Here is a 23,938-nt window from a genome sequence, read left to right as displayed (position 1 = left end):
CTCCAGTACGAGCTAGAGTCCAAGGCAGCGAAGTGGTATGCCACTATTGACATTGCCAATGCATTTTTCTCCATTCCTCTGGCAGCAGATTGCAGGCCTCAGTTTGCTTTCACCTGGAGGGGAGTGCAGTATACCTGGAACCGATTGCCCCAGGGGTGGAAGCACAGCCCCACCATCTGCCATGGACTGATCCAGAGTGTACTAGAAAAGGGTGAGGCTCCAGAACATCTGCAATACATTGATGACATCATTGTATGGGGGAAGACGGCAGCAGAAGTGTTTGAGAAAGGAAGGGAAATTATCCAGATTCTCCTGAAAGCCGGCTTTGCCATCAAAAAGAGCAAAGTCAAGGGACCTGCTCAAGAGATCCAGTTTCTGGGAGTGAAGTGGCAAGATGGACGGCGTCAGATTCCCACTGATGTCATCAACAAGATCACAGCAATGTCTCCACCATCCAGCAAGAAGGAAACACAAGCTTTCCTAGGTGCCATAGGCTTTTGGAGAATGCACATTCCTGAGTACAGTCAGATTGTGAGCCCCCTCTACCTGGTCACCCGTAAGAAGAACAAGTTCCACTGGGGCCCTGAGCAGCAACAAGCCTTCACCCAGATCAAGCAGGAGATCGCTCATGCAGTTGCCCTTGGCCCAGTCAGGACAGGACCAGAGGTGAGGAATGTGCTCTACTCTGCAGCCGGGAACCATGGCTTGTCCTGGAGCCTTTGGCAGAAGGTGCCTGGGGAGACTCGAGGCCGACCACTTGGATTTTGGAGTCGAAGCTACAGAGGGTCTGAAGCTAACTATACCCCAACAGAGAAGGAAATTTTAGCAGCCTATGAAGGAGTCCAAGCTGCCTCAGAGGTAATAGGCACTGAAGCACAACTCCTCCTGGCACCCCGACTACCAGTACTGGGGTGGATGTTCAAAGCAAAGGTTCCCTCTATGCACCATGCCACCAGTGCCACATGGAGCAAATGGATCGCTCTGATCACACAGCGCGCCCATATTGGAAAACTGAATCGCCCTGGGATTCTGGAAATAATTACAAACTGGCCAGAAGGTGAAAACTTTGGTCTTGCTGATGAAGAGGAAGAAGTGACACGTGCTGAAGAAGCTCCACCATACAATGAACTGCCAGTGGAAGAAACGCGCTACGCTCTTTTCACTGATGGTTCTTGTCGCATTGTGGGAATGAAACGAAAGTGGAAAGCAGCCGTATGGAGCCCCACAAGACAGGTTGCTCAAGCTACCGAAGGAGAAGGTGGATCAAGCCAACTTGCAGAGCTCAAGGCCGTTCAACTGGCCCTGGACATTGCTGAGAGAGAGAAGTGGCCAAGGCTCTACCTTTACACTGATTCATGGATGGTAGCCAATGCTCTGTGGGGATGGCTGGAGAGGTGGAAAGAAGCTAACTGGCAACGTAGAGGAAAACCGATTTGGGCTGCCGATGAGTGGAAAGACATCGCTGCTAGGGTAGGGAAGCTACCTGTGAAGGTCCGCCATGTAGATGCCCATGTCCCCAAGAGCAGAGCTAATGAGGAGCACCAAAACAATGAGCAGGTAGACCGGGCTGCAAAGATAGAAGTGTCAAAGATAGACCTAGATTGGGAACACAAGGGAGAGTTATTCCTAGCTCGGTGGGCCCACGACGCCTCAGGTCATCAGGGTAGAGATGCCACCTATAAGTGGGCACGAGACCGAGGGGTGGATCTAACCATGGACAGTATTTCTCAAGTTATTCATGACTGTGAGACGTGTGCTGCCATCAAGCAAGCCAAGCGAGTAAAGCCCCTGTGGTATGGTGGGCGGTGGTCCAAGTACAGGTATGGGGAGGCCTGGCAGATCGACTACATCACACTGCCCCAGACACGCCAAGGCAAGCGCTACGTGCTGACCATGGTAGAAGCCACCACGGGATGGCTGGAAACCTATCCTGTGTCTCATGCTACTGCCCGGAACACCATCCTGGGTCTTGAAAAGCAAGTCCTGTGGAGACATGGAACCCCTGAGCGGATCGAGTCAGACAATGGGACTCATTTCAAGAACAGCCTTATCAACACCTGGGCTAGGGAACATGGCATTGAGTGGGTCTACCATATCCCCTACCATGCACCAGCTGCAGGGAAAGTGGAGAGGTACAATGGACTGTTGAAAACAACTTTGAAAGCATTGGGTGGGGGATCTTTCAAAAACTGGGAGCAGCATCTGGCAAAAGCCACCTGGCTAGTTAACACCCGAGGCTCTACTAACCGAGTGGGCCCTGCCCAATCTGAGCCTTTGCATAAAGTAGATGGAGACAAAGTCCCAGTGGTACATGTCAGAGGTTTATTAGGGAAGACAGTTTGGATCAATTCTGCCTCAAGTACAGACAAACCCATTCGTGGGGTTGTCTTTGCTCAGGGACCAGGTTCCACATGGTGGATAATGCAAAGAGATGGAAGAACACGATGTGTACCTCAGGGAGATCTCATTGTTGGGTGAGACCTACGTGTAAATATCACTGTTTGCTAAATGTTACTACCATTGTCTGTGTATAGCTGTATATTGAATGTCTGATGTATGTGTTTATAGAGTTAGAATATATATATTAGTTTTAGTAGTAAGCTGACGATATGGGGATAAGGGGTGGAATGTCCTAGGTTGACTATATGATGCTTTTATCCCCAATCGTCTCATTCCGTTTATGCTGAATAGTAAGTTTTGCACCTTTAAGACTTGCTTCAAAGATTGAGGGGGGGAGAGGAGGCGCGCAGTTTGTTTTCAGACACTGAACTCACTCCTACACATTCCTGCTTCTGGACTGTGTGTTTTTTCTGCGGATGAGCAGACGGCGGGACAGGGCTGTTTTTTTCCTTGCTTTTTAGTTAGTTTAGCTAGCTGAGGCAAAGAAGTTCCCTGGACTGCGTTTTTTTTCCCTTTTTTCCCCTTTCTCTGGACCTGTTCACACCTGCTCTGGACTGAACAACCATAAGAGCACCAGCAGCTCGCCTCGGTGGGCCGGGCCGGGCCTGGGCCACGGCATTTCCAGCGCCGGAGGGACTGATAAGGGACTGAGTGAGCTGAACTGGAATCTGGGGAGGGGACTTTCTGGGTTTGTCATCTCCTTTGGAGCAGTAAGGGGTTTTATTGTTTAATATTAAGTTTTCTTGTTTAATAAATAGTTTTTTTCCACTTTTCTCCAAGGAAGTATTTTCTCCTGGACCGGTTGGGGGAGGGGTGGTAGAATCCGATTTCCTAGGGGGGCCCTTTGGGGGTTCTCTCCCAAATTTGCCCTGAACCAGGACACTGTGACACCTGTGAAACTGAGCTTACAGGTCTGTGACTACACTGTCTGCTGTAACTTCCCTTTTCTCTTTGCATCTCTTCTTATTTTTTATTAAATCTGGCTTTGTCACAGCTGGAATTTTAAGTAGGGATTTAAAAGATCAGGTTCAAATATATCCTCCCATTTATTTTTTCTTTCCCCCTTATCGTTCTGGTAATTTAAAATTCTGCTTTGCTCTCCCAGTGCAGATCTTATGAAGAGGTGAACTTTAAAATAATGATTCCCAGCCTGGGGTCGAGTTTGCAAGCTTGATGGTATTTCAGTAGCAGTTTGGTGGTTGTTACCAGGAGCAGGATTGTTGGGGAACAGTTTTGGAGCTGCTGCACTGGGATGGTTGCACAGAGCAACAAATCCAGCAGTATAAATGTGAAAGTAAGTTCAAGCCACCTGCTTTCCTAATTCTTTCTCCTCCTCCTCATCTAAGCCAGCCTGTTGCTGCCTCCAGCCCTGTCCTGGGCCTTTGCCTGCCTCTCCAGGACTCCAGGTTGACCCACATTGCCCTATACCATAAGCTGGATCTGTTCACCTGATTTTGGAGGATGTTCACAGTTGGGTAAGAGATTTGTCTGTGGTTGGCCTTTGTGACTTCGTGGCCTTTGTGATTTGCAGTAGTGACTCCATCTCAGATCACAGAGATTTAAGAAATGAGTAGTCAGACCTTAAAGAAACTCCTTTGTGCAACACAGGGATGGAAATGGTTTAGAAACATTTTTTAGCTATAAAAAAACCAACAACCCAACAATTTTTGTATATTGGAACATTTATCACAAAGCTCTGAATTTCTGGGCACTAGGAGCTGAACCTGAGTTAGAACACAGACTAGTTTAGACTTCTCATGTCCTGCTTTCAGCTCTACCAGTTTTTGGAAAACATCTTTTTGCTTGGAGTCCTCTTTAAAGTTAAGGTTTCCTTTAAAATAAACTCTTCTGGGTGTTTAGAAATAATAATTTTAAAAAAGGAACAAGCCCCATCAGAAGTTCCAGTAGTGTTTTGCCACAGCAAGGATTTCTATCATGTCAGTAGCCCACTTGGATGCAGTGGGAGAAGCGGAGTGGTGAAAATGCTTTTCAAAGCAATGTTTGAAAAATACCAAAGCAAAAAGCTCCGAGGCAATTCTATCCTGTTGTATACTATTGCCTTCTTGCTTAGATATTTGACAGGGGCTAAAAACACAGATAAGTTACAATTGGCCACGTTTTGCCCTTCCAGCTCCATCACTCTTCTCTTTTCCCCGTAAAGGCTGCTGTCACTTGTGAGGAGAAGCAGGGCTGGAGCTGACAGCATCGTGGAAGGGACCTTAGAGATGATGCAGTTCCAGCCTCCCCGAGGCTGGTCTGAGCCCTGTGCCTCAGCCAAGGCTGGCTCTGTGCTCCCTGGGGAAGGAGATCCGTGGCCGTTCAGCTGCGCCGGGGCGCTGCCCCTCCCCTGAGCTGGCTCTGGCTGTGCCTGCGGTCACAGTTCTCGTAGGTGCACTCCAGCTGCTGGGGCCTGCCAGGAGGAGATGAGGGAAAGGTGAGGGCGTTCCAGGCTGCTCTGGGAATTGCCAGTGGCTCCAGTGGAGGTCAGGGGGAGCATCTGTGACACTCCGAGACAAAGCCTCTTCTACTTCACAGTAGATTTTAAAGGTCCCAGCTTCAACTACTGTTTTACACCTTAAAGCTTTTACATCTTAAAGCATGCAGAGCAATCTCGTGCACCTTTAGCAGGCACTGTGCTACTGTCCTGCCCAGAACCTCGTGAGGTTGTGACAAACCAAGCTGTGCCAAGGGAAATGTAGGTTGGATATTGGGAAAGAGTTTTTTACAGAAAGGGTGATAAAGTTCTGGAATGGCCTGCCTGGGGAAGTGGTGTAGTCACCATCCCTGGATGTGTTTAAAAAAAGACTGAATGTGGCACTCAGTGCCATGGTTTAGTTGAGCTGTTGGGGCTGGGTTGATCTTGATGATCTTTAAGGTCTCTTCCAACCCAGTCATTCTGTGAATTCTGTGAAACCTCTCCTGAGCAGGATCTTCTCATGTAAGTGTTTGGCTTTAAGCCCTCCTATCTGTGTAGGTTTCTATGCAAATATAACCAAGGGTACAATGTGGTTTAGACCTTGATAAATCAGCAAAACTGTGGGTTTTTTAATAAGAAATTACTGATTTGAATGTAGAATTAAATTCCTTGTTTCTTTAGCTGTGCCCTGTACACTTGACTGTCCTGCTGGAATGGCTGTTGTTCTTGGGAATGGTCAGGGAAGGACACATGGGGTAACACAGGAAGGAAGTATCACAAAGAAATTACTCAGATTGAAAGGGAGTCGCCCCATGCATATGTAATTAGCCTTGACCTCAGATAAGTCTTCTTTACCATTAGATCAAGAATTGGTTTTGGTGCGATTTGGTGTTTTTTGGTGGTTTTTTGGTGTTTTTTGTGGTTTTTTTGGTGTTTTTTTTTTTTAAGTTTTTTTTTTTTTTTGTGTGGTTTTTTTTCTGGGGGGGGTGGGGTGGGGTGGTTTTTGAATTTTAACAAATTTTTCCCATCCTAGAAGTTTGGCCACCCCAGCTGTCAGGAGTGTCCAAGATCAGTGTTGTGTTGGGTCTTGGGGGATGCCAGGGGTTTGAGGGAGCATGCTGTGGATGCCAGCCCAAGAATCAGGCCCTGTCACACTGGAGCTGGGATATTTGCTATCTCTCCACACCTTCCCTGCACTTGGTGTGGCAACTTTTTCTACTCCATTACAAACTGGGGTGAAGAGGGAGGGGAAGATTTCTGTTTCACATTGTCAGCACCGACCCCATCCCTTTCCTTTGGGTGGATGATCCATTGTTGGTTTAATGTGGCATCACAGAACCATGGAATGGTTTGGGTTGGGAGGAACCTTAAACCTCATCCAGTGCCATCCCCTGCCATGGGGTGGAATGCCACTTTCCACTGTCCCAGGTGGCTCCAAGCCCCATCCAGCCTGGCCTTGGGCACTCCCAGGGATCCAGGGACAGCCACAGCTGCTCTGGGCACCCTGGGCCAGGGCCTGCCCACCCTCCCAGCCAGCAATTCCTCATTCCCAATAGCCTATCTGTCCCTGCCCTCTGGCCCTGGGAAACCATTCCCTGGCTGCTGTCCCTCCATGCCTTGTGCCCAGTGCCTGTGCAGCTCTCCTGGAGCCCCTGGAGGCCCTGGCAGGGGCTCTGAACTCTCCCTAGATCCTTCTCCAGGTGATCAGCCCCAGCTCTGCCAGCCTGTCTGCAGCCTTCCAGCCATGCTCTGGGCCTATGGCACATCTAAACTTCTGTCAGCCCTTGGCTGGTGCAGCAGCCATGTGCTCTGGTCTCTCCAAACTGCTGCCCAGTCTCTTCTCCTCACTCACTGGGGTCTCCTCTCAGCTGTGCCCAAGCCAGAACCTCCTCCCAGCAGTGTCCAGCCCTTGCTCCCTCACACTGGCTCACCTGGCCATCAGCTCAACCCTCTCCTTGCCCCAGCAGCCTTCTCCGAGACCAGAAAATTGTTACCAAGACCAAAGGACATGCTGCATTTCTCACCTTGGCCATCCTCACTCTCCTGCAGGATAACACGAGTAGAAGGCAAGACATCCTTACCTGGCCAGGCTGGGTGGAGCAGAGGGGGGACCTGTGAAGTGGAAATGGTGATGTGGGTTAGCCATGAGGTCAGAGTGAGCTGGGGAGCCAGGAGTGACCTAGAGCTGCTGGGAAGCTGCACTGGAGGGTGGTTGTGACCCTACAATGAATGGGAAGAAGCCCTGATGTCTGGCATGTGGTCCTCTCCATGTGCTTGGGAATTAGGCACTGGAATATAAGGAGCAAAGTGTTTTTGGTTGGACTGACAACTTCTACTGTTCAAGACAAGTGGTGGCTTCCATGAGTGACATCAGACTGTCCCTACAGAGGAGTCACAGTGATGTGACATCTCATTCTTCTCAGTCCCCTCCTGCCCATGCCACCACTCAGCAGCATTGGAGGGCTGGGGACCAGCGGCCTCCTGGCTACTTGAGATATGGTATCCCCCAGCCCATGGGCTGGTTCCCATCTCCTGTGAGTTGGGCACTCCCTGAACTCACAGCCTTGGTGTGGTTGGAAGGTGGGATTTCACAAAGGCTGGGGAAGTACTGAGTAGTGAGGCCCTGGGGGACTGACAGGGGCGGTCTGTGAAATGAGGATGCCCATCCCAGCAGATTAAACTTGTGTGGAATGCAGCAAAGGTAAATCCTGGCTGTGGGCTACAGGGGAAGAGGACCTGCTAATTAGCCTGCTTCAAGGGGAAAAAAAAAAATCTGGTTATGTAGGCAGTGGTCTCTCCACTGATTTCCCCTCTGTTGGTTTATTAACATTTCTTCTTGGGCACAGGGAAACTCCTGCTCCCTCTGAATTTCCAAAGGAAATTTCCAAATTTCCTCTCTTAGCAGGCTGTGACCAGCCAGCCAAGAGCTCTTGGCTCTTCATAGGTTTCCTTCTCCTAGGGCAGAAAAATCACGAAATCATTAACACTCCCTCCCCCCAAACAAACCCAGTCCCCTCCTGCCTGGTCTGTCTGCGCATCCATCCCTGGTTGCCAGTCGGATGGAGGCACGTCAGGACACTGACCTTCTCTGGAGAAAGCAGCGAAGCTCAGGATCACCAGCAGAATGACCACCTTGATTGCCAGCAGGATGAAGATCAGGATCATGAAGGAGGAGCTGTCGGAGGCTCTGAATTTGTAGAAGTAGACAGCCCCCTCTGCCCGGCCGTGGCTGTTGACGGCGGTGCAGGTGTATTTCCCGTCGTGGGTCAGGGAGTGCAGCTCCTTGGTGACACGGTGGCTGGAGCTGCTGCTGGAGCTCAGGTTGCTGTAGAGGGGTCCTGTCCAGGTCAGGGCAGGTGCTGGCTCCCCCTCAGCCGTGCAGCGGGCCTGGAAGGTGTGATCTGTGCTGGAGCTGACCGTGATGTTAATGATCCTGGGGGCAGCTGTGGGAATGGCAACAGGGGAGGGAAAGTGCATCAGGCTGCAAAGGCAGATCTGGTGTGAAACAGCTGGAATGAAGATTTGGTCTTGGTGGACCCTCAGTGTTGTTCTGTCAGGGTAAACTTGGGTAATGGTGGTGAGAGCTGGGCCTGCCCCAGCCCTGAACCCCCTGCCCTGGGCTGGTCCCCAGCGTGGGCAGCAGGAGAGGGGGGATTCTGCCCCTGGGCTCAGGTGAGACCCCACACCCCACCTGCAGAGCTGCCCCAGCCCTGGCTCCAACAGCACAAGGACCTGGAGCTGCTGGAGCCAGTGCAGAGGAGGGCACGGAGATGCTGCCAGGGCTGGAGCCCCTCTGCTCTGGAGCCAGCCTGGCACAGCTGGGGCTGCTCACCTGCACAAGAGAAGGCTCCAGGGACACCTCAGAGCCCCTGCCAGGGCCTCCAGGGGCTCCAAGCAAAATGGGGATAAATTTTTTAGCAGGACTTTTTGTGACAGACAAGGGTTGATGTTTTGAAGCTAAAAGAGTAGAGATTTAGATTTGATGTAAGGAGGAATTTTTTTGAAAAGAGGGTTGCGCCGAGCAGCTGTGGCTGCCCCTGGATCCCTGGAAGTCTCCAAGGCCAGGTTGGACAGGCTTTGGAGAAACATCATCTAGTGGAAGCTGTCCCTGCCCATGGCAGGGGGGTTGGTCAAGATGAGCTTTAAAGGTTCTCTTCAACAGAAACTATGTAATGACTCTGTGGATGTTGGGATCAGCCTTGCTTGTTTTTCTTGGCACTTTCTTCTAGATTTCCCCACCCGGCCTGTGTTGGATAGAGAGGCAAAAGTGTTCACCCAGCAAAGCCTGGATGGAAGGATGTGTAGTCTGTTTGTTCTATCCCAGTAATGGCTCACACATTTTTCTGAACTCTGCCCAACTTCAGCTGTTGTGCCCTTCCTCGTTGGCAGAAAGCAGGGAAGTGCCACCCATCATTGTAGGCACAGGTGCAGCTGGTGACCTTTCTGGACTTGGCTGCATCTCCATGAGGTCTAGGACATGTCACCCACAGTGTTCTGCACAAGCATTTTGTGGCTGTTCCATTGATCTCTGACCTCCAGAGTGCACATGGATGGGCCTGTTCGTGTGAGCCCTTTGCTCAGTGCCTGAGACGTGCCAGATTTGGCAGGTTAGTTGTAGGGGAAAGATCTGCTTCTTGCCACCACCTATTTTTGATTAAGTTTTTTTCCAGACCCAGAATTACCAGGTCACTTTCAGGTTGGACATTAGGAGAAATTTCTTCACAGAAAGGGTGACTGGATATTGGAAGGAGCTGCTCAGGGAAATGGTAGAGCCCTCAACCCTGGAAGTGTTCAAAAAGGTGTTATGGAGAGTGAAGGGCACTACACAAGTGTCTTCACAGAGGAAGAGCAGAAATTAATTTTTTTCAGATTAGAAAACAAAAACAGAGTTTGCAACCACCTACTACAAGTTGTCCTCTTTGTCCACATAGTGCAAGAGGAATCTGAGGCTGTGTGCCTTGGGTCTGTGTGTTTTGGTGTTTAAATTAACCTTTCAAGCACTAATGAACCCCTCCCAGTCACAATGTCAGGGCCCATTCCCAAGCAGAGTACTGTATCTGTGTGTGTTATCATTCCTCTGGTGTTAAAATCCAGGCAGCCCCTGAGAGACAGGTCTTGCTGCCATCCTGCCCTGGTCCTGCTGTGTGTGGGTGTCAGGAGCTGGTGCAACTGAAGGAGAGCCTCAGCTGTGCAGAACTTCTCAGGAAACACCCAAGTTCATCCTCAGGTCCCCTCTGGACACCAACACTGCACAGCAGGCATAAGGAGCTTCCCTCTCAAAAGCGAAATCATCCAACCTCATGGCCTGGGTAAGATCTGAGTCTGCTTCTGAGGCCTCCTGTGTCTCCTTGCTCCCCCTTGATCTGTGAGCTTGCCCTGGAAAGTGGGATTAGCATGTGACTTTTTTTGCTCTGAGCTGGTTTTCCAGGAAAAAAAGGTTTCCAGGTTTGTGTTTCATGCTCCAGATGATTCTGGATTTATGGCACCTGGGTACCAGGTATCTTGTTTTTTCAACCTCTGTTATCACTCAGGCCCTGTAGTGCTAACATCTGTGAACTTGTGCTCAGCACCTGGGCTGTCCAGTGCAGGTTCTGATGGAGCTTTAACCGATGTCTTTAACCCCATCTTAGCTAACCCCAGCTTCCCTCTGCTGCCTGCCCTGATCCTGTGCTGCAGAGACAAAGTGGGATGCACAGCTTTTGGTGGGCTCTCACTCCAGCTGCCAGAGCCTCACCATTTCCTAACCAGTTTTATTCCTATTCTCTTCCCTGCGTTGTGCTCACAGTCTCATGTTGGAAGACTCAGGAGAACAATGAATTTTCCCTGTTATCATGGAGGAAGAAAACCCAGCCCTTTGGAAATCCAAGACTGGGGAGAACAATGAATTTTCCCTGTTATCATGGAGAAAGAAAACTCAATCCTTTGGAAAACCAAGACTGAGGAGAAGAATGAGTTTTCCCTCTTGCAAAGGAAAAAGAAAACCCAGCCCTTCGGAAAACCAAGACTGAGGACAATGAATTTTCCCTCTTGCAATGGAGGAAGAAAACCCAGCCCTTTGGAAAACCGCCTCAGGTAAACTTCTGCTGCCATGTGTCACTTTGCACACCCCGTGGCTCTTCCCTCGAGGGTGTCTTTGCCTCCTTTGCCTCTCAGGCCCTCTTACCAATGACATGCAGCCTGATGCCATTCCTGCTCTCGTACTTGTCCTGGCTGTCCCCAGCCAGCTCCACCCGACAGAAGTACCTCTCGCTGTCGCTCCAGGTCAGGTTGTCCACCCTGATGGACAGGTCCTTGTGCCGGGGGTTGCCCAGCAGCTTGTACTTGTTCTTGTGGCTGATGGCAGTCCTGCACAGCTCGCTGCTGCTCTGGCTCACACACTTGAAGATCACCGTGCCGTTGTAAGGCTCCTTGATCCTCCAGATGGCCGTGAGGGCGCGGTCAAATGTTTTGTAGGGGTGTGTGAAGGTGCAGGGCAGGATAACCATCCTCCCAAGCTCTCCAGTGACGTCAGATGGGACGTGGACAGACCAGCCATTGCACTGCACACCTGTAAGCAAGAAGGGATCATGGAATTGCAGAATGGCTGGCTGGAAGGGGTCTTAAAATTAATTTCATTCCACCACTCCTGCCATGGGCAGGGACACCTTCCACTGGCCCAGGTTGCTCCAAGCCCCATCCAGCCTGGCCTTGGACACTTCCAAGGATCCAGGGACAGCCACAGCTTCCTTGGGCAACCTATGCCAGGGCCTGCCCACCCTCACAGCCAAGAATTTCTTCCTAATATCTAATCTAAAGCTCCCCTCTTTCAGTTTAATATACAAACATGTCTGTCTACCCACAGTTCTGCTGCTGTCAACAGCTGTAGCAGCAGATTGTGGCTTCAGAAACACATCTGTGCCTACATCCCCATCTCATGAAACTCCATTAGATCAGGGGCTCTCAGTAGCTGAGAATACCTGTACAATGTAAATGTATTTCCACCCATCCCTGGTCTTGTTGGCTTCACCATATGGGCATTCAGCTGTCGGATTACTCCTGCAGACTCAAAGATCAGATTTGTTTTTTTGTTCCTGTGTCTGTGGCCCATAACACTTGACAAACACCTACATGGCAGTGCAGCTTGTATTAACCTATTGTGTGTTACACAATGGACAAAGGCCATCCTAGGGCCAGCTCTCTGTTCAGATATTTACATGGAGTCAGCTCCAAGCCAGTATTTTGATTACTGAGATCTGGAGTCGTGCTGCCCTGTCATACACAATAATGGTATGAGTACCTTTTCCAGCCCAGGTAATCTAATAAACAATGCTGCAGCACTGCAGGAGCTTCATGAAGCTCATGGGCTTTGAGCACAAAGATCTGGCACTGAAAACAGTAATTGCTATTGCTTTCTAGGTTATTTGCTCTTGTTTTAGTTATTTTGCAGCGTGTCACTGTAACCTTTACTTTAGAAGAACTGTAGATTGTGTGCTTTTGAGTATGACTTGCTTCTCTCTGCCACCCCTTTGATTAGCTTTTCTTTTTTTTTTTTTTTGGTTTTCAATCTTAAGCAAAGAACACATTTTTTCTTTTTTTTTTTAAGCACATAAGCCCCCCTTGCCTTCCAGATGAAAAATAATGTTAAAAATAAGTGCTTTTAATGTTAGCATCTCCGCCCATTTCCATGGAAACACAGTTTGCCTAGTTATGAGTGGAGGGAGCTGTCAACTTTCCCTGTATAATTTACCCTTAACTCTAAAGCCTCAGCGTGGCAGGTCTTTCACATTCCTTTTGTTAATATCCTGCCTCCATTTGCTAATGGAAATGAAGCTCTCACAAGGAAGAGAGAAGCAAATAGCCTGCACACCCTGCAGAAGGTAACTCCCAAAAGGAGTTGTCAGGGCAGTGTTGCTGCTGGTGGTCAGTGGGAAGGGTCATGGGGACAGCAGCAATTGCTGGGGACCAGCTCACAGCTACCCTTGCTCTGGCAAATGCTGTTTGGCAGTGAAGCTAAGCAAATCCTACGGAGTTTAATGGAATTTAAGCACATATTTGAGGTAATGTGAGTTTAAGTGCTCAGTGGAACTGGAAAATATTGTGTCTGTTGCATAATAACTCCTAAGGAATATGAAGCAGGGCGGTGATGAAAACGCTGCATCCACCCAACAGAGCTGGGGAAAAGTCAGATTGACTTCCTGCTCAAGTTAGGGAAACAGAAAAATGCAAAAAACCCCACAAACTGACGGCCTCTCTGACAACTGCTAAGCCTGAGTCTTCCCACTGTTGTCACGTGCGCTTGGAATTTCAGGATACTTTCAAGCAACGTGATGGAGAGTGCAATTCCTGTAGAGTTTGCCGTAGCAGGCAGTTCCCTGGCGCTTGGACTGAGGTGAGGGGAGAAGCTGTGACCAGACAGGGGCTGAGAGCAAGCTCAGGACTCACCCTTCCTGGAGATGCGGAGGAGGCACAGGAGAACCAAGCCGAGCTCTCTCATGCTGCTCGATGTTCTCCCCTGAGGGGCATCAGCAAAGCAGACCCTTCTCCTTACATCTGAGCTGCTGGCTCTGCAGAGACAAAAGCTTTTTCCAGGGATAGGAGAAGTTGTGGTTTTCTTCTCCCTGGAGGGAATGAGTTGTTTAGCTGAACCAGCTCTGGGTTCAGGTATTAATAGTTCTGTGGTCAGTCATATGAAAATTACACCAGAAGGAATCACAGTGTTAACCATGTTTCAGCTAAAGAGAGGGAATTGCAGACTGGAGATGCAAACATCCTTGCTGTGTGTGTGATGGGGCAAGAGGGGATGGCTTTTGTTACCCACTCACCAGCCTAGAGGAAATCCTGCAATCTGCCTGAACCTGTGACAAGCAAGACTCTTACTGTCCTGTCTTCCTTCTCCTGTACCTGGACCCTTCAAACCAACTGTGCTTTACCCCTTGTCATCCCTAGGTATAGAAAAAACCCCAAAACCACTCTTTTGAAGGCACTTGTGCCGAGGTTCACTGGTGGATGAGTGGTTTGGTGTCCCCTGGTGCCCCGCTCTGTCCACGCTCACATGACCCCGATGAGTGATGACTCATTCTCTCCTGAGAAATAAGATGAATTCCAGCTTTCTGCCCAGCATCTTTGTGCAAATGCTTGCTGCTTTCCTGCTGGATTTAGTTTTAGCAAATTGACTCATTGCTCGTCTGCAAGAGCCTGTGGGGAGCTGACCGTGTTTTCCCCTCACCATCTCCCTTATGGCGATCTCGTGCTAAGTTTAACAACCCTGGGGTGTGAATTCCCTGTCTGGCTTCACCTGGAGGTTTGCTGCCTTTGCTTCAGGCCACAGGGTATGCCTGGACGGTCTCACTTTGTCCGCAGTGCTGCTGTAGGGCTCCCTGCTGGATGATGACAGGGACAGAGCACCCACAGGACTCACGGACAGCTTGGGCAGGGCTTGCAGCATCCTGGTCCAGCGGAAGGTGTCCCTGCCCATGGTGGGATGGGATGGGATGATGTTCCAGGCGCCTCCCATCCAAAGCATTCCGTGACTCCCGCTGCAGCAGCCGCTGGAGGGCTCCCAGAGCCAGGATAAGATGCTGCTGGGTGGCTGCTGCCGCTTTCCCTGAGCCCGGAGCCAGCGCCCACCAGCAGGAGCCATGGCAGGGCTCCCCTTGGCCCTTCACCCCTGCTCCTGCGCCTCTGCTCCCTTCTGAGCTAGAGGAAAATCCCCTAGGAGGAGAACCCTGAGGTGTGGTAGTGTGCAGTGTGTTCGCTGCCTCCTGATCCCTTGCTTCCTCCTGTTTTCAGGGTTTGTGAAGAGAGATCTCTATCTTCCCCAGGCTTTTTGGAGGAGGCTCTGAGAGCACCCGGCTCTTATTTAGGGCTGTTTGGACCTGTTGCCACGCAGCCAAGGGTGTTAATTTTTCGAATACCCACTTGGATCCCTGCCCTGTCCCCTCTGCAGGTCATCCTTGAGCAGGAGCATCAGGAGCAGTGGTCTGATTACTTTGCAAGCTGTCCTTAGTAGCTGTTAAACATAATTCATGCCACCAGCAGCTGAGAAACCTGAGGGTGAAGGTGGTGGAAGCAGCAAGTAAGAGACCTGTAATCCCTATCACATCTGTGATATGTGCCTTTTCTGTGTACCTCCCCCTTGCTCCCCTATGTGCAGTCTGATTTTATCTATTTGTGATGTAAAGTTTTTGGTGGTGTGACTCTTTTTAAGCCTTTCACCACTCATGGCACAGTGGGACTCAGTGGATTGAAGTAAAAGATTAAAGTGAAATCCATGTTAAAAACATCTTGTTACAGTGAAGCATAAATGATTCATGTAAAGAATAGCTGCAGTTAACACCAGTATGATCCTCTTCCTCTTTAATGTTTTACTGCAGCATCTCCTAGAAAAAAATCTGGTAAATCAGAGCAGAACTAGAAATCCTTTGAGTTTTATCTGTGGACTGATTTTCTTCTTGGACCATGGCTGTTGGAATGAAGCATTTTAGTGTTTAAAATACAGAGTTGGTAACGTATAGCTGAAAAGATTTACAGTTATTTTAATCAGCCAAAAAATTTTGTAAACAAAATCATCCATGGCTATGATGATCCACAGACTCTATGACCTTTTTTCCCTGATCTGGGATTAAACAGCATTTAAGATTTCAGTATGGAAGCCTGCTTCTGGTCCAATACCAAACCAGGATGCTGTCCATATTTATCAAATACTTGTTTTAGTACTAGTAAATTTAAAGGCTGCAAATAATGGCATTCCTCCTGCCTCCCTAAGAAATTCCTGCAGTGATTTGTGATGAACTGGATGGTTTCAGAGGGCTTTTCAACCTAAATGGTGCCATGGCTCAGTGGTTCCACGGCTCAGTGGTTCCATGGCTCTCTGGTTGGGTGGTGATGATCTGCACCCAAATTGCAGCGTGTGGCTGGAGAAGACCACGGCAGAGCTCATCCCTCCTGGTCCCAGGTTTCTCACTGAGGACCAAAGCAAAGAGTTATTTGTGTAGCTGTACCTGTGCTGACAATTCACCCACTTATTCAGGGGCCAGAGTGAAGACAGGTGTTCCCCCTCCCTCTCTTCAGGTCTTAGTTTCAGCTCCAAGGTTTTCCACTTCAATTATTTCAGCATCATGTGTGTTCCTAGTCCTCTGAGAGTGCCAGCCTGCACACATTCAAAGCAAATCCTCGTGTTTTGTCACATCTGGCTCTCTTCCCTGAAGGGATTGGCTCTGTGAAGTACTGCAGAGTGGAGCTGGGAGGACAGAGAGGTTTTCCCTCTGTCTGGTCCCTGTCAGCAGCAGAAAGTGGAGCCATGCTCCCCTTTTTGTGAAGCTGCTGTGGGCTGCCCATCTTCCCTCTGCGTCCACTTCATCCTCACCAAGCAAAAGGCAGAAAAAAAAATTATGTGTGAACCTACAGAGCAGGGAAAGTAGAAGGGGATGGAGGGTGTAAAATGCAGGCACCATTATTGTTGGTGAAACTGATGCTGTTTCTTGCCTTTGAGTATTGCTGCAGAACACTGTCACCACTGCCTGAAGCTCCTGCTGATCTGGTTTGAAAGTCTTCAGGTTCAGTTTCTTGCCTGTGGTGTTTGCTCAGCCCCTCACCAATGCTCCTGACCTGGGGAGTTCTCCTGCCTGCCATCCCATTGCTCCAATGCAGGGCTGTTCCATCACCAAAGCTGTGCTGGCAGGCTGATGGAGCTGGAACACGGGTGCTGGTGAACTCTTCTTGCCTCTGGTGAGCATCAACCAAAGCAAATTTAGAGTATAATTGGGTAATTTGCACCTGGTGGGCAATTACAGCATGAACAGCTCATGTTATGGGCAGTGCGTGGCAGTGGAAAAAGGCAAAGGAAATGTCTCTCTCCAAGCTGTTTGTTGATGTAGCTGGATGAAGTCACATCCATTGAGGGGTCTGAGCTGCTCTGATCTCCCAAACTTCTGCATTTCTGCCCCTGCTGCTGCCTGTGCTCATCCTGTGCCCTGCTCTGAGCGTGGCTCACCTGCAGACAGGCAGGGCTGTGCTGCTCTCTGCTCTGCTGCTGTATTGCACTAAATATTTATTTAGTTGTTCTGCCCCTACCAAGGCAGGTCAAAGCCAGCAGGGGGATGATCCTGGCGCCCCAGCAGTGCTGCTGCTCACCCCTGCAGATTGCTCCTGGTCCCAAGCCCAGCCAACAACCACAGCTTTGTGCTGATGTGGCCACTCATTGCAGGAACCCCAAAAGACCTCTGACTCACAAGGCATCTGTATTGACTGGCTAAATGACAGCTGTGGAATGTTTAAGGACTGCCAGCCCTCCTCAGACCCGTGTCAGCTCTCCAGGACTGAGTGTCCTCTCCTGGCCTGGCCATTCTGCCACCCAAACAAGCACAGAGGGCCTGGCTTGGTCTCTGTGTGATGCTGGGGTTAGCCTGAGCCAGCTGGCAGGGCAGAGGCACCACACATCCCTGTAGACTAATCCAAATGATGAGTCTGATCAAAGGCACTTGAAATGCCACCAGAACAGAGGTCCCTGCCTACCCTTCCTACTGAAAGTGAGCCTTTGGGGATTTATGTGCTCTGTCTCTCCCTGCTGAATGGGCACAGCTGGTGATTGAAGAGATTTATGCTTCTCTGGTTGTAGATTTCATAGCCCTTCTCTGAGGTGAGAGCTGCTCTCCTTTGGGAAGCAGTGTGGGCTGTTTATTCCCACCAGGCCACACAATATCTCAAGCACATCCTGAAGCTTCCCTTGACAGAACACTCTTGGCCAGTGAAGGGGTGGGTCTGATCCATGATCTGAGCTTTGCTGCCTCACTTCACAGGCTCCAAACAGATTCAAAAGCACTCAGAACGAGATCCGAGATCCGTGGTAATGAATGTGGCACCTCTCTAGGATGTTCCTCTGGAGAATAACTCTACACCTCTTGTTGTCACTCACCCACCCACATCCTGCCTTGCCTGGGATCCTGTGCCCTTTAGAGTGGCACTTATTGTGGCATCTTCTCTGAGAAATGTTCCATCCTGCTGTCCTTTGTCCTTCCTTGGCTCTGATGGCCTGTAGTGTTTTCACTGATTTAAATGCAAAGTTTTACCAGAATGCTGTCATGGCTTTTGCTTGTTTGGGTTTTGTTTGTTTGCAGGATTTTTTTTGTTGGGTTTGGTGTTTTTTTAAATTGTTTTTTAATTATTATTTTTTTTTTTTTTTTATTTTTTGGAACCTTGGTGGTTAAACCTGGGCTGTTTAGCCATTTCCCCTTGCTGGTGAACTTCAGCTGAGTTTCTCCACTTGGCATTACCTGTTGCTGTGTGGCTCCAGAAGTGCTTTGACTGCTCCTCAGCATCTGTAAGCATCATCCACAGGTTTCTCACCTTGCAAGGGTACCCCACTATCACCTCTACTCTTAAATATGGCCCAGCATGAATTTGAAACTAATAAAGGCCAGAGGATACCACTGTGTCTGCTAATCTGTTCTGCTATGTAATTTCTAGCATGCCACAGAGGGTTTTCATCCATTTTCTCCTGTACTGAATTCCAAACCTTGGATTTGACCTGGGTGCTGATTTTCCCCGTGGGGGCAGGCACAGCTCCCACAGCCCCTGCCCTGGGCCAGTGTGGGGGGAGAGCTGCAGATGTGAAGCCAAGCTGTTGAGATAATAAACGAGGCAGGGCTGAGTGATCACTCTTCCCCACCAACTGTGTCCAGAGGCAATATTCACTGACAGCCTTGACCTGGTTGTCCCTGGATTGTCTGTGCTGCAGTTAAATCTGCAGCTGAGTTATAGGCAAGAGTGTTTTAATGGCATTGTAGATACTTGTGCCTTTAAGGAGACCACAACAAATAATTTCTGTAGGTAGCACATGGCCTGGGTGAGGAGCAAGCAGTGTTCTGAGCTGCTGTTGGAACAGGAGACCTTGACTTGAATTCTTGGCAGAGCCTGTCAGTGCAAGATCAGCTCCTTTCTAGCTGGGACAGGAATTAGATGAGAGAGATGCAGGCAGCAACTTCCCTTGCCCTGATGGAGTGATCTGCCTCTGGCAGAGCCAAGGGAAGGAGTAATTTTTGCCCTGTGGCAGGGGTTCCCCAGAAAGCAGTTTGGTGGTGGGCTTGTCTTGCAGTTTAACTTTCACTGGGGCTATTAGAGTTTGGTTTTCTCAGTGGGTGTGGTTTTCTGACTGATACAGGCAGCAGGGCTGCAGAGGACTCACTAAATGGAGATAATATAAATGCAGAATCACAGAATCAGGGTTACTGCTGAGTGTTTACTCTTTACCTTAACCTCCACAGAAAACATTTCTGGTAGAGAATGGAACATTTGGTGGCAATAGGTGGCAAAATATGTAAAAGTGTCCACAACCTGCTGTTTCTGTGCTGTTGATCTGCTGGATCTCAAAGTACCAAAAATGGAAGTAACATGTGAATTGTAGCATGCAAAGGAATGTGTAGAATCATTGAGTGGGTTGGGTTAGAAGGGACCCTAAAGATCATCTAGTTTCAACCTCCCTGCCATGGGCAGGGACACCTTCCACTACCCCAGGTTGCTCCAAGCCCCATCCAGCCTGGCCTTGGGCACTTCCAGGGATCCAGGGGCAGCCAGAGCTGCTCTGGGCAGCCTGTGCCAGTCAGTTCCTCACCACCATCACAAAGAAGAATTTTTTCCTAATATCTAACCTGAACCTACTCTCTTTCAGTTTGAAGACAGCTTTCCTTTTTTACTTTTGCTTCCTCTGATCTCTGATAGCACAGAAGCGTTCCCAAAAAAGCCAGTGCTAAGCCTTTCAGGCCAGTGTAACCTTTACTTAATTGCAAGACTGACATAACCTCATGTGGCTCTGGAGATACAGAGTGAGATAAGGCCCCTGCCTAGGGGAGCTCTCTCTCATTAACGGTGATTGATGGTGGCATTGACTCCTGGGATTAAGATCAGGGGCTGATAAGGTGGAGGAGAGGAGCTATGGGGAGTGCATTGTTCATATCAGCTCTGCCTCATGTGGGTTGGAGCAAACAATAGAAAATTTACATTCCTCAGTGCTCCCTGCCCACAGCCCTGTGGGCACGTTGCTGCTGGCTCACTGGCAGGGCCTTGCTGGAAGCCCAGCGTTCCTGTCCAGGCAGGATTGGAAAGGGAGGCTTCCCCAGAGGAGGGAAGATGCTTGGCACAGAGGTGGCAGGGTGAGAGAAGCTGAGGAAGCGTGGTGGGAAGGGGGTGGAGGAGAGGTGCAGCCCGGCGTTGGGCAGAGGTGATGCTGCAGTGTCAGAGAACAGCAGAGCCCCGGAGCTGAGGGCAGGAGGGACCCTTGCATGAGGATATTTCATAAAGTATCCTGTGTTGGGAGGCACCCACAGGATGATGGAGTCCAGCTCCTGCCCTGCACAGACCCCCAGCATTCCCACCCTGGGCATCCCTGAGATCATTGTCCAAGCTCTCCTGGAGCTCTGGCAGCCTCGGGGCCGTGCCCATTCCCTGGGGAGCCTGGGCAGTGCCAGCACCCTCTGGGGAAAGAGCCTTTCCCTGATATCCAACCTAACCCTCCCCTGGCACAGCTCCAGCTGTTCCCTGGGTCCTGTCCCAGCAGAGATTGCTGCCTGCCATTTCCATGCAGTCCTTTCTCTTCTCTCCAGTCCTGAGCCCCCTTTATGGATCGTGACCTTTGTGCAGAGACTGCCTTAAAGCACAGAGGGATGGGATGGAGCCAGGGCATCCACAGAGCACAAAGACATTTGGTCAGGCTGCAGGGTGGATGAAGCACTGGTGGACTAAAGCTGGGATCAGGTAGAGCAGGTGGTGAAGGGACTGTGCTGGTTAGGAGTGGACATGATGGATGGAGAGAGCATTAATGGCACTTCTTGGCAGACAGGGCAGGCAGGCTTTGCTCTCACAGAGCTCTGCTTCTCATGTGACATCCTCAGAGACCTCGGGCAGCTGGCCTGAGAGGCTCTGCAGTCCCTGGGGGCAAGCTCATCCTGGGCTTTCCACAATCCACTGGACAGGGTCTGGGCTGACCTTGGGGTGTTTGAAATTCACTCTGCCGTGTTTGCAGCGTGTCCTTAAGCATGCAAAGGGTTAAAAACATGTGGCCCTGGATTGCCCATGTTGTAGTTCCCAGCGTGTAAGGTGGAAAGGAGGTTTCTCTTCCTGCTGGGGTGATTAAGGCCATCCACAGGCAGGCTTGGAAGGAGTGGAATGCAGGTCATAGCATCGTAAAATAGTTTGGGTTAGAAAGGACCTTTAAGGCTCATCCAGTGCCACCCCTGCCATGAGCAGGGACACCTCCCACTGTCCCAGGTTTCTCCAAGCCCCATCCAACCTGGCCTTGGGCACTGCCAGGGATCCAGGGGCAGCCACAGCTGCTCTGGGCACCCTGTGCCAGTATTGTCATAGAGAGAAAATCTGATTAAGCCCATGTTGATGAAACAGAGACAATTTCTTCTAGACAAGGAGCATTGTTTAGTTACAGATGTTCACACAGTGGAAAGATTAGCCCATGGTTTAGCAATGAGAGGAAGAGCAGACATGTACATCCTCTGAGGTACAATCACTCATTTGTCTGTCAGGTTCAGTTATTTTGAATAGTCAGGGTTTTGCCCCTTTTCTCTGAGTATATAAACAATTCCGAGTTATCTTCTGAATGCTTTTGGATAAGTTCCCAGGAGAACTTAAATCTTGTAACATGCCTGTAGGCAGCTGTCTTCTCCAGTCCTGGTTTGTGGTTAGCCCACCTGTGACCAGTGGAAAATCTGGTTATGTGCACATGAGGAGCACTGGAGCAGCCCCACGTGTCTAAGTCAGGCTGTTTGGGTGCTTCCCTTCTCTTGCTTTCTCACAGCTTCATCGAAAATCACATACTTCTGCAAGCCTTACAAACAGCCATCATTCTTTGGGAGGAAAATGGAACAAAGAAATGTGCAAAAATTGCTGGCATGATTATCAGTCACATCACAAATGGGGCTTCTGTTGCCTCCTCAGATTTATTACCTAAACCTGCAGCACACAAGTTATCAGGCTCCTCTGGGAGAAGCATTGTTGTATGGACAATGTGACTTTCCTGCATGGCATTCTTGTGGACATTCCTCCTCAGCTGTTTGGGCTTCCAAATCCCCTGGCCTGCCACGTGCTCTAGCTTGAAGGGTGGCACTGGTTTTGCCTGGATGGAGTGTGCAAGCCTGGTGGGTTCCCTGCAGAATTCCCACCCTGGGAGGCAGTGATGTGCTTACAGCTGAGATTTCCAGCACTGGGAAGGACCTGATGGATGGTTTGGTTTGCTGTGAAGGACCAGCCCACAAAGTCTCAGCAGAGTTTAGGCTGGAGCTGTGCAGATTGCATCCCTTGTGTGTAATTCCTCTTTTGGCACCTGCTGGTGCTGAGGATGAGAGACAAGCTCTGCTTTCAGCAGGTACAAGTCAGGGGAAAATGTTCTTCTCGAATTTCCATTGCAGGCAAAATATGAAAAAATGAACTCCTCTGTGATAATGAAAAAAGCTTTTGATATTCAGTGGGTGAAGCCTCACTCAGCCTGTGTGTGAAGCAGGACATTGGATGTTAGATGTCCCTAATTTCTGTGACACCCCTTTGCTGCCTCTCAGCACATCTGCAAACCCCTCAGGGACAAGCACACATCTCCTTTCTTCTCTGCTCCTGCTACTCTGCTCATATTCCCCCGCAGGACTTGCAGCTCACAACATAAAATCATGGGCTCATTAAGGTTGGAAAAGAGCTCTGAGATCATGGAGTTCAGCCCTTAACCTGAAATAGCCCTGAATTCACCTCTCAGCCATGTCCCCAGGTGCCACATGCCTTCTGAGCACTTCCAGATTCCACCACTGCCCTGAGTGTTCCAGTGCCTGACCATCTTTTCTGTGATGGAAATTTTCACAATATCCAGGCTAAACCTCCCCTGCCACAATCTGAGGCCACATCAAACCTTTTTCATTTTGTTTTTTAGGGGAATTTGCCCTTTCAGAACTATTCTATCTCCTCTCTCTGCCTTGAATTAGCATTCACCCTTGTCTTAGTAAAATAAAAAACCATAACATGGCAAATTAATCCCAAAGCTGTATCACCCATGTTTGTAATCTTGCGCTCTCTTATTTAAAACCTCATTATGTTTGGTCTTTTGTTGCACTGCTGTGTGCATCCTTTCTTTCTTGAATCTGGTTTTTTTTTTTTTTTTGTATTTTCCAGTTAATTTTTTTTGTATTTTCCTGTTAAATTTTTTTTTGTATTTTCCAGTTAAATGTCATCTAAAAGTGTCTTCTCTATCATGAGATTGAGAGGTGGTCAGATTACACATAATCTGCCCTTTCTGAATGCCTCAGTGATGGTTTTGTTGATTTCCCAGATCTTTGTTGTTGATCCTGCACCTGGATGGAATAATTTGCTGGAGCTGTGGAGCCTTTTGTCAGGTTACATGTTTATTATGTAATAATAATAATAATAATAATTTATACTATGCATATTTATTATTCTCCATCCCATAGAAACAGAATTCTGTGTCTTTAGGGTTTTTTTTTCAGGAGAGAAATGGATGCTATGTAGTTTCCAAGAAGCTGCTGAGGGCAGCTGGGCTGGGGTGAGCTCCAGTGAGGGTCCTGCTCATGGAGAACTGCAGATGGACAGTGAGGGAACGTGGGTGCAAGGAGACACTGAATAAGCTCTGGTAGAAACTGGAGGTGTTGTGGATAAAGAATGTCAAGGATTAGTGGATTTGTAATGTTTAGAGGTGAGGAGATGTCAGAATTCTTTCCCCGAGGGGTTGGTGACCATGTGCACCACCACCAATGCACTGTGAGCAAACCAGGACTGGGGAAATGGAAAAGGCAGTGGTGGCTCAAAGAACCATTCACGATGGGACAGCCAAAAACAGGAGGTGTATCTTGGGGCAAAGAACAGAAATTCAGTGTCCCTCAGGGGATTTGTTTGTTCCGTGGACAAAACTGTTTATTTTGTGTAGCAAGCTTGCTCCCTGCTCATGGTGCCTGGCAGAAAAGCTGCACAGGGGTGCCTCTGGTTGCTAAGCCACCAGCACAGGATGCCTGCTCTAGAGTGGTATTTCTCTCTCTGGGGAGGGAGAGTTTGTGTTTTAGGGTATTTTGTGTGTGGGCAGGGCTGAGTCACCCTTTATCTAAACACACAGTTTAGATAAAGGTGACTTGGAGATAGTGAAGTGTT

General features: G+C 49.3%; 1 protein-coding gene across 1 annotated transcript; it reads right to left on the bottom strand.

Moving 5' to 3' along the window:
• Positions 1–6,818: 6,818 nt before the first annotated feature.
• On the bottom strand, positions 6,819–14,270 carry SIGLEC15 (sialic acid binding Ig like lectin 15). The gene is made up of 4 exons (XM_059837020.1): positions 14,145–14,270; positions 10,980–11,403; positions 7,900–8,259; positions 6,819–6,928 (listed from the first exon to the last, which is right to left on the bottom strand). The coding sequence occupies exons 1-4, from the start codon at positions 14,268–14,270 to the stop codon at positions 6,894–6,896; spliced, it is 945 nt and encodes a 314-aa protein (XP_059693003.1). The 3' UTR covers positions 6,819–6,893.
• Positions 14,271–23,938: the final 9,668 nt, after the last annotated feature.

This window comes from Haemorhous mexicanus, chromosome Z (genome assembly GCF_027477595.1).
Source record: "Haemorhous mexicanus isolate bHaeMex1 chromosome Z, bHaeMex1.pri, whole genome shotgun sequence".
NCBI lineage: Eukaryota > Metazoa > Chordata > Aves > Passeriformes > Fringillidae > Haemorhous > Haemorhous mexicanus.
This window is presented reverse-complemented; position numbering and strand designations above follow the sequence as displayed.